Source organism: Anastrepha obliqua, chromosome 5 (genome assembly GCF_027943255.1).
Source record: "Anastrepha obliqua isolate idAnaObli1 chromosome 5, idAnaObli1_1.0, whole genome shotgun sequence".
Classification (NCBI taxonomy): Eukaryota; Metazoa; Arthropoda; class Insecta; order Diptera; family Tephritidae; genus Anastrepha; species Anastrepha obliqua.
In genome coordinates this window covers 61403291-61413842 of record NC_072896.1, presented here as the reverse complement: position 1 = coordinate 61413842, position 10552 = coordinate 61403291, and the positions used below count along the sequence as shown (strand labels likewise).

The window sequence follows — 10552 nt, the reverse complement described above, 5'->3', positions numbered from 1 at the left end:
GCAGGCATCCGGCAACACTATACTGTTGTTAATTCCAATGAATTGTTATTCGCGTTTAAAATTGGAAAGTGATGATATTAGTAAATGCATTTGCATTTAATTTTCACTGAAATTATTCGAATGCAATTATAAAAATATGTAAAAAGACGCGTCTGACTGTATATTTTATATATTTACGTGAAATTAAAAAAAAATGTAATGTTCTAAACTATATTAAAGTATTTCCGGAATATTGGGGGTTATAAATTGTTCATTATACTTTGCCTAAAATTGCCCATGTTACATTATATCAAACCCGCACCTAGTTCTGATAACCTCAACAGAACTCAAACAAATCAATAATACATTGTCCGAATTTTGTTATAGTCGTGGCGGTCGCAAAGTGTTGTAATCTCTAATAATTGGTTCATGGCTTTAAAATTATCGTATACAAAATATCGATATCGAACAGAAAATATTGACTTGGTATCGTATCGTATCGAGTTCCGTATCCCTAATTGAAATTGTTGAAAAATAGTAAATAAAGTTATAATGGCTGAAGAAATCGATGATAGTGGTTTTTATAGGCAGGATTTCAGCACTGTGTCTGATTGGGAGGTTTTTACTGCCCAACTTGGTGAAGTGTTTCAAAAACTTTCAATAAGTGATGTTGGCTGTCCTGACCAAGTCGATACGGATGTGTTCCGCTGCAATTGGGATATTCGGACAGAATTACTCTTACTGCATAAAGCGAAAATATCAGTAAGTTTTTACGAATCCTGCAATTCAAATTTAAAGAGAGAGGATTCTTCAAAACTCTCCGTAAACAAGTATATATGTGAAGACCTAATGACGGTTAAAAATACATTCGGTCCCCCGTTAGTGTTGAAGAATTTGAGCAGTGCTCATACAATTTCTTGTATGTATGGGTTGCGTCGATTTGTGTTAATTTCCCCACATCAGTCCCACCAACATTTATCTAATCCTTCGGACGTTTGCTTTTTTCTAAGCGCATCAACGGTTGTGGCAGCTGAGTATTGCCCAATGGTCCCGATTTTTGTGCAAATCTATGATCATAAATGGAGTATCTTCCTCGGAACAGCAATGCATTCCACACTACGAACAAGTTTTGATTTAGTTGTGCTTAAACAAACTCCGATTGAATGCCGATACTTATCCGGTTTGATGACAATATTTAAGGAGAAACTTCCGACAAAATGTGTGCAACCGATTACTGTCTCAGTGCGAAACACATATGCTCTCCAAATTGAGCAAATTCGATTTCCTATGAAAGTACCTTTTCTTAAACCCCTGTACGAAAATGACAAAGATAAATCGAATGACATAGTTTTATATTCGAATAAGTTTATAGCGCTACCATGTGGATACTTCCCAGATGCCGGTACAGAAATATACCTTGTATACAATTGGTTGGAGATTTCGGAAAACGTTGCAATAGATTCGCCTCTGCATTCTGATTTTGTACCTTCTAAATCAGCCAGTTGTAACATGTACCAAATAGCTCACGCAGTTTCGTATTTGACGAGTTGTTTACGGGATTTTTATAAATTGTGCTATGATAAAGATACATTGGAGTCTTTCGTAGGACGGAGCATAACAGAATATTCTAATGGTACAAATATGGCAAAAGCATTACGGCACTTAACAGACCCACAATTTCACCGAAGTAATAGTTCTAACTTTTTTGAAAGTTCAAATTTTCCGAAGCATCCCAAAAAAATTGCTGGTCCGCTGAACGAAAATGAATTAAAGGAGTTCCTAGTTTTCTTATTTCCCGATTTATATCCTGATACTGCACAATATAATTATGCAAATGACGAAAAAGATAAAAATAATGAGGTACTATGTGAATTGAATCATATTTTTACTTTTTTTTCAATTGCCAATGTATTTCTAGTTTGACCCTCATAGAATAAAATCAGCACCTTTAGATTGTTTGTCTAGTCGTCTTAGTTGCCTACTAGCCACTTGTAATGCACATTACGGCGGTAAGGCCGGACTGGCTCAACTTTGGGCTTCATTCACAAGGGAGCTTCAATTTATATGGGATGTGAGATTATCTATACCAGGGTGAGTTGAAATAATAATGATTTTTGATTAACATTGTATGGTTATGTTAGTTGGATAAGACGGCTATCAATTTCTGATTTAAAATAAAATAAATTATGTTAAAGGCTTAGATTTATATACACCGAAACAAATATAAACATTTTTCCTTAAGAGTAAATATCCATACATCGTAAATAAGAGTTCGGTTTATCGGTTACAAATTTGTCAGAAACCATTGAGATAAGCACTCTGTAGAGATCCAAAAAAAGTAAATCAAGTTTTATGGGATACCAAATATTAATTATTGCAGATGAATAACTCGACGACGACAAATGATGGGCTAATAACGTAAAAGGGTATTCATGGAATTGCAACAAGTAAGGTGTAGAGCAGACTTGCTGTCCAGATATAATATTGTAATATATGATAATAAATGGGTTTGAGGATTCTTGGTATGAGATGTATTTTCAAAATAGATCTGTGCGATATTACTTTTTGTTTTGGTATATTAAGCTAAATAAGCGTGATTACCTCATTCAGTGCGGCAAAAAACAAACAGCTCCTCTGGCTCCTGGCCTATAATATACAAGGCGAAGTCTAAAATAAACAAGAGTGAACTAAAATAGAAACGACAGGAGCTTTGTTCTGATAACTTCGAACTTATTTATTCAAAATAGTCCCCTCCGGCCTCGATACACCGTTTGCGCTTTTCGAAAGAGTGTTTCAGGTCATCCGGAATGTCCTTCAGGATGTCGGTACAAGCCTTTTGGATGGGCTCTACGAACGCAAAACGTTTTCCTTTCATGGCCAAATAAAATTTCCGATTAGGTAGAAGTCACAGAGAGCCATATCAGGAGAATATGGTGAATGATTGATGGTCAGATGCGATTTCTAGTCAAAAAATCAATCACCAGACTAGATCGATGAGATGGTGCATTATCATGCAATAAGCGCCAGCTTCCTCCTTCGCGGTATTCAGAGCGAATTTGACAAAAGCGATGCAACAAATGCTTCAAAACGCCGAGATAGAAAAATGCATTGACGGTTTGGCCCGTTGGCACAAACTCCTTGTGGACAATTCTCTTGGAACCGTAAAAACAAATGAGCATCAACTTGATTTTTTACTTCTCCAACCGCGATTTTTTGGGTGGTGGCTCGTCTGGGGCCTTCCATTCGGCACTTTGACGCTTAGTTTCAGGTTCATGTTGGAAACACGACGTTTTATCAGCAGTTATAATGTTGTAAAGGAAGTTCTCGTCTTTTCTCGCCTCTTTAATGAGGTCTTTCGAATGTTGAATTCTGAGCAATTTTTGTTCCTCAGTTAACGTGTGCGGAATGAAACGTGCACAGATCTTTTGTAAGCCCAAATGATCACTTAAAATGCGATAAATCGATGTTTTGTAGATATTGAACTCCGATTCCATGAATTTCAACGATGATTTCGGTTCATTTTTGATAAATTTACGATGGAGTTTTTGGTGATTACTGATTTTGGGCGGCCCGTATGTGCATTGTCATTTATGTCCTCAAACCATTTCTGAAACGTGTAAACCACTCATAAACTCTGGTACGAGATAGACAATCATCGCCATAAACTTCGCTTCCACTGAACCGAATGTCACCAAAATTTCACTGGAAATCAGCTAGGGATGTAATTTGATTTAGCTCTACACAATTTATTTTACTTTAAAGGGAATTCAAAGACTTGTGCAACTAAAGTGGTTGAATTTAAAAAGAAAATGATGCTTTGAAATGATACAATTTCTCATGGCCGATTTTTCTTTAAATCGAGATATTGAGCCCTTTACTAACTCATATTCTATCAAAATAGATCTTTTGGACACAGAATGTAACTGAGGAAAGTAATGTACACAGTTTTCGCAAATCTTCTATGGTGGCCTATTAGCTAACTAGCCTATTTTTTAACAAACCGCCCATAGCGGAATGAAAATTAAAAATTGCTAGTGATTTACATCAACTGAATTTTCCGAAATACGAAAATTTGATTAATTCGTAGAAGCTTTCCACATAAAATGTCTACCCTTGGTTAGTTTATAAAGAGTCTCAGTAGTGAATAATTCCTAGATGACACCTATTTTGATGTAATTTGTCAAGTAGATCTCGCTGCTCATCACACGCTGTGTTGCACCATATCTTAAGCTGCTATTCATTTTTTTATGTACAATATTTGTTTTCCTTGAAATGGGCAAGAAAGATCGAAATGTGAAGAGGACAAAAAGAAGTGTGTTCTAAAAAAAATCCAGTGTGTTGAAGTTTTACAGTTAATAGTGTGAGGACATCTACATACTTTTAAAGAAAGGATAGGATAGGAAAGGATAGGATATCTCTTGACTATTTTATTTTTTATTAAATTTTAATACGACCCTAGACCAATCAAAGTCGACTAGAGCAATCATTCCCATGGCAGCCGGTTCTACGTTACCGGAATGACTCGGGTTTTTACTCCCGACCAAGGGCTGCCGCCCCAGTACACTAGCCCTGTCTAGTGCACCATATTTTACCCTAAATCTTTCGTCACAGGAGCAACTCATTGCAGCCAGTTTGCTCCAAATACTTCTCTTCCGGGCTGGCGTCGAACCCAACCCCGGACCTGAAGTATTCTACTGCTGCATTTGCCACAAACGGCTCCACCCGAACTCCACCTCGGTTAGGTGTAACCAGTGCAACGGGTGGTGCCATCTTAAGACCTGTTCAGGCCTTAAGACTCACAGGGAGTGGTCCACAAGGTATGTGGCCACGTGTTGCTCCCGCCCACAGGCGGTCACCGCCCCTACGGCGACACTGCCATCAGTGCCGGCACTTCACACTGCCGCCACTAACAACACCTCTACGGCCAGGAGCCCCCAAGAGCAACACGACTCCCTTTCTAACCCACAACCCTCCTGCTCCTACCCCAGTGCGGGGACAAACCAGCTGCTCTTGGTCCCCCGCACAGTCTGCTCCGTGTGCCAGACCGTAGTACCTCGGAACCTGACAACTGTCCAATGCAGTTCTTGCAGTGGCTGGTGTCACTTTCGGAGGTGCTCCGGCCTACACACCACCCGTGAGTGGACACGTGACTACGTTGCCCCCTGCTGCAGAGCTCTGCACCCGCAACCGCCCCCCGTGGCACGGCCACCCGTCAACATCAGGCCACTCCCTATTTTGCGGAACGCACAGCAGGACCAACGCAGACAACATCACGCATCCCTCACCCCCCGAATTACGACGACCCTCCCGCGAAGCTTCAAGCTTTTGCAACTGAACTGCAACGGACTAACGAGTAAGATTGACGAAATAGTCGACTTCATGAATCGGTACGGAATTAAGATAGCTGCGGTCCAAGAGACAAAACTGCACGCTAGCTCCCCCCTGATTACCAGGGACGGCTATAACGTTCACCGAAAGGACCGCGAGCGAGACAACGGTGGTGGCCTAGCGTTCATAGTACACCATTCAGTGCAGTATCGTCTTATTGATGAAGGCATCGACCGCAGGGACAGCACCTTAGAACGTCAAGGTATAGCTGTCCGGTCAGGCGATGCCGAGCTCGAAATTTATAATATTTATATACCCCCTGTCACCTGCTGCCCGGCAGGATACCTCCCCGATATTGGTGCGCTCATCAGGGGAGAAAACCGATTGGTAGTAGGTGACTTTAACGCGCATCACGATCTTTGGCATTCAAGCCTGCCAAATGATCGTAGGGGACAGCTATTGGCAGAGCAGATAGACGATTCGACGTTCAGCACTGTAAACGACGACGCCCCCACTAGGGTAGTGGGCAATTGTAGCAGCTCGCCTGACATAACAATTGCTAGCGCTGGTCTGATAAATAGCATAACCTGGCGACCTATGCTATCGCTTGCATCAGACCACTTGCCCATTATCATCTCGATCGAGAGACCCGCCGATTTTGTTTCCGCGGATCACCGGTCATATATCAACTTTAACAAAGCTGATTGGACCAGATTCGCGGAATTTACTGAGAACATCTTCGCAGCCCTACCCACTCCCACCGATGTGCGCGCAGGCGAACGCGCATTCCGCAAGGCGATTACAGCCGCCGCGGCTCGCTTCATACCTGCTGGACGGATCCGGGAATTACGTCCCAATTTCCCAGCCGAAGCAGCCGTTATGGCAAACGAGCGTGACCGTCTACGCCAGGCCGATCCCGGGGATCCTCGCATAAAGGATCTCAATTTGGAGATCCGGCAACTGGTCACTCAACATAAGCGGACCAAATGGGTAGAGCATCTGAAGTCCTGTAACTTCACCTCTGGTGTGAGCAAGCTCTGGTCCACCGTAAGGTCCCTGTCGAACCCGACGAAGCACAATGACAAGGTGGATATCACCTTCAACGGTCGTACTTCGTCGGACCCGAAGAGATGCGCGAGCTACTTTAGCCGGCAATTTATATTGCATCCTCCGGTCGACAGATCCAAGCGTTGTGCCACCAGACGGCTGCACAAACTGCCCTACAACAGTGCACCGCTTACTTTCACCAGCGACGAGGTTCAGGGGGCCATCAAACACATGAAACCATCCAAAGCCATTGGCCCCGACGGACTAAACATGCTGATGCTGAAAAAGCTGGGTCCATTGGGAGTAGAATATCTCACAAAGGTCTTCAACCTGTCTATGGCCACTCTCATCATTCCTGATAAGTGGAAATTAGGGAGAGTGGTCCCACTGCTGAAGCCTGGGAAACCCGCCAACCAAGGGGAGTCTTATCGTCCGATAACTCTCCTTTCCCCAGTAGTGAAGACACTTGAGGCCCTTCTACTCCCACTCCTCACACAACACCTGACTCCAGCCCCACACCAGCATGGTTTCCGTAGAGTGCACAGTACCACCACGGCACTCACCGTCATAAACACCCAGGTAAACCGCGGCCTTAACCAAAACCGCCCCTGCGAGAGGACTGTCCTAGTAGCGTTGGACCTACAAAAGGCTTTCGACACAGTCAGCCACGCCACGCTACTAGATGACATTTTACAGTCGACACTCCCGCCAGGGCTGAAGAGGTGGACCGCGAACTACCTGAGTGGTCGTCACTCGTCGGTAGTATTTCGAGACCAAACATCAAAACAAAGAAAAATAAAGCAAGGCGTACCGCAGGGTGGTGTCCTTTCACCCTTGCTTTTTAATTTCTATATTTCGAAACTCCCCCAGCCACCAGAGGGAGTCTCACTGGTCTCATATGCCGACGACTGCACGATAATGGCGTCGGGCAATGACATTGATGGCCTATGCTCAAAAGTAAACGACTACCTCGCCAGCCTTTCTCGCTTCTTCACTGCGAGAAACTTAAAACTTTCTCCCACTAAATCCACGGCGACCCTATTTACCACCTGGACAAAGGAGGTCAAGCTGCCACTTCAGGTTCACGTCGACGATACCCCAATTCCGACGATAAACAACCCCAGAATTTTGGGAGTCACCTTTGACAGCTTGCTCTCCTTCTCGGCGCACACAACCGCTATTGCGACAAAAGTACAGAATCGCAACAAGGTCCTCAAGTCGCTTGCCGGCAGCACTTGGGGCAAAGACAAAGAAATGTTGCTGTCGACTTTCAAAGCAATAGGCCGACCGGTTCTGAACTATGCCGCGCCTGTCTGGTCGCCTGGAACCAGTGATACGCAGTGGACGAAGCTTCAGACCTGCCAGAATACTGCCATCAGGACCGCGACAGGATGTCTTCTGATGTCCCCTATCAACCACCTACACGACGAGGCGCACATGCTCCCGCTTAAGGAGCATAACAAAATGCTCAGCAAGCAGTTTCTGCTTGGGTGTCACCGTAGGCCTCACCCATGCAGACACCTGCTTGAGCCTGAGCCACCTCCCAGGCACATCAGGAGACACTTCCTCAATTACGTGGACGAGATCCAGGACAAAACGGACAGACCTCTCCAGGATCAGACAGTATACAGACAGGCTATTAACGACATTCATCGGGAGACACTCACCACCTTCCTAAGCTCCCGACCCCCGAATGCCGTTATCGGAGTCCAACCACCACCTATTGCAGACGAAGAGCTCCAGCTTCCCCGAGAGTCCCGCGTAATCTTGGCACAACTACGTTCTGGATATTGTAGCAGGTTAAACTCCTACCTATCCAGAATCGACCCCGACATACTAAACATATGTCCTGCATGTGAAGGTACCCCGCACGACACTAACCACCTCTTCACATGCCCCATCAAACCCACTCATCTAACACCCCTCTCCCTCTGGACCCAACCCGTCGAAACTGCCAGTTTCCTGGGCCTACCGTTAGATGAGCTAGACGAAGACGACCGGTAATTTACACTACACTGACAGGGCGAAGTTACTGCTACAACAACAAGAGCAATCAATTCAAATATATATTTTTTATTTAATTAGAGTTGTTAGCGGATTTCCTAACACGCGCACTTGTTTACTAAATCAAAAATTGGAAATGCTGAACTATTGTATTGAGCGTTCTAAGTTTCGAAAATATGACAAAGAACAGAGAGAACCGAAAATAATTGATAACAGCTTCGAGGAAGCTTCCAGCGAAACTGGCGATGAAGACGACGATGAGTTCTATGAATGCACAGAATATGCTCCAGAAGGTCGTGGCAGATGCTTAGGTGACCTCAAATTATTAGACTGTGATGAGCCGTTGTACGTACCTATTACACAAGATCCTGTGCCTAAAACTGAAGATGAATTGCAAGCAGATGCAGAAGCAATGCTGAGACTAGGATCTGGCTCAGGTTTTAAATAAATAAGTTTTTCAAATTTCAATAATTTATTCTAAATTAAACAGGTTTGAACATGGAGATGTTCTCTTCTTTGCTTTCTGATATGGAAGCCTTTAAAGCAGCAAATCCAAAAGGAAAAATAGAGGATTTTATACGATGGTACAGTCCCAAAGACTGGGAAGAAGGTAAAATAACATATACAGAATACATATCATACATATCTTGGTAGAATACCGTAATCGATAAAGTGTAGAAAATGTTTAATCTAAATTACTTTCTCCAATTATTTGTATGTTTAGATGAACAATCGACAATAGGGAGGCTAAGCGTCCGCATGCAAGTTCCGGGTAATACTTGGCAGACGGTTTGGCAAAAAGCACAACCTGTGCCAGCTAGCAAACAGGTCTGAATTCTTAATCTGAAATATAGAATTTAATTAAATTTGAAACAATTATACGTACATACGTCTTTCGCACAGAAACGTTTATTTGATGAAACGACTGAGGCGATGAAGGTTTTGACATTTTTGGAAACTCGGAATATAAGTGAAATTTATGAGTTAACAATAATACCGCTACTACATGCTGCTTTAATAAAGTTCAAGGTATCTCTTTAATCTCTCAATTTGAAAATTGAAATATATTTATTTTCAATCAAATTTAAATACCATAGGATATTTTGGAAACAGCAAACGTATTAGATATTTTTGAAACTGGAATTGAAGCATTATTTGCTGAATTATGCCATTTATCGCGTGATGTTGAGATATTTGATTCTGGTGTCGAGCAGAAAACACCCAATCCGGAACATCTAATTGAAAACCTAGAAAAGTTGGAAACACAATTCTATCAATATAAATGTTTTGAACAATTGGCAGGCTATCCAGCCTGCATATCATTGGAAGAAGTAAAGCAAAAGTTCCGAGAAATGATTGAAAATGAAAATAGTTGCAGTATAACCGGTTTAGACAGAATTGCTAAACATAATTATAGATTCAACGAGGCTGAAACAGCTAATCTTCATTTGGTCAATGAATTGCGTAGCAATTTGATAATTAAGGAGTATGTTTTGCGAGTGCGTGGTGATATTGCTTTTGGGCCACAATTTTTACGAGCAATTGTGACGGGCGAAGAAGTACGTTTATGTGGTGCATTTACTGAAAATACTACACTTCTTTGAAGCGAAACGTTTTATCTGATAAACGGTTTAGATGGAATATATGTATAATATTTGTGTTGCTGATTGTCTAAATTGTATCCAGCTAAAAAAACTTTCTGCACATACGTATACCTGTGTACATATGCAGCATTTATATTTCTTCATCCGCTAAAATACCATCACAACTGGAAGACCAGAACTGCCTCAACGTTTTCAACTAAAATATGCGTGGGATATTTGTCGAAATTGCCGACTTCGAAACATATTTTTATGTCCTATTGCGTATTTACAAAAAATGTTTGATTTTTAATCCGATATTTCGGTCGTCTTCCTCAAGAATGTAGAGAATATATGCACGTGTAAGTAGTTATACTTATTTTTTTGGCTTTGTATAAAGTCATTAAAAAATCAAGTAGCATTGAGCATTTGGTTTAATGAAAAATGCATGCAAGGAACGACAAAGTGCCTAGCTTCAAATATTAACTTCAAATAAAAAAAAATTATTTAACAATATTCTAATCCTAAAGTTGAATAAATTTACTTACATAGTGGTGGATTCAGACAAAATGTAGAAAATATAAAAAATGTCTTATGCGAGCGTTTAAAAAGTA

General features: G+C 41.9%; 1 protein-coding gene across 1 annotated transcript; it reads left to right on the top strand.

Moving 5' to 3' along the window:
* Positions 1–456: 456 nt before the first annotated feature.
* LOC129248642 (rab3 GTPase-activating protein catalytic subunit) lies at positions 457–10552 on the top strand. The gene is made up of 7 exons (XM_054888266.1): positions 457–1839; positions 1898–2070; positions 8440–8795; positions 8849–8968; positions 9083–9186; positions 9262–9387; positions 9456–10552. Exons 1-7 carry the CDS (start codon positions 532–534, stop codon positions 9960–9962), a joined length of 2694 nt encoding a protein of 897 aa, XP_054744241.1. The 5' UTR covers positions 457–531; the 3' UTR covers positions 9963–10552.

What these genes read in the sequence shown, in the direction of transcription:
- LOC129248642 (XM_054888266.1), top strand. Translation starts at nt 532, where the DNA reads ATGGCTGAAGAAATCGATGATAGTGGTTTTTATAGGCAGGATTTCAGC. An exon ending in AAAAAGATAAAAATAATGAG is followed by an intron (nt 1,840 to 1,897) that starts GTACTATGTGAA and finishes ATGTATTTCTAG; the next exon opens with TTTGACCCTCATAGAATAAA. An exon ending in GTGAGATTATCTATACCAGG is followed by an intron (nt 2,071 to 8,439) that starts GTGAGTTGAAAT and finishes TTATTTAATTAG; the next exon opens with AGTTGTTAGCGGATTTCCTA.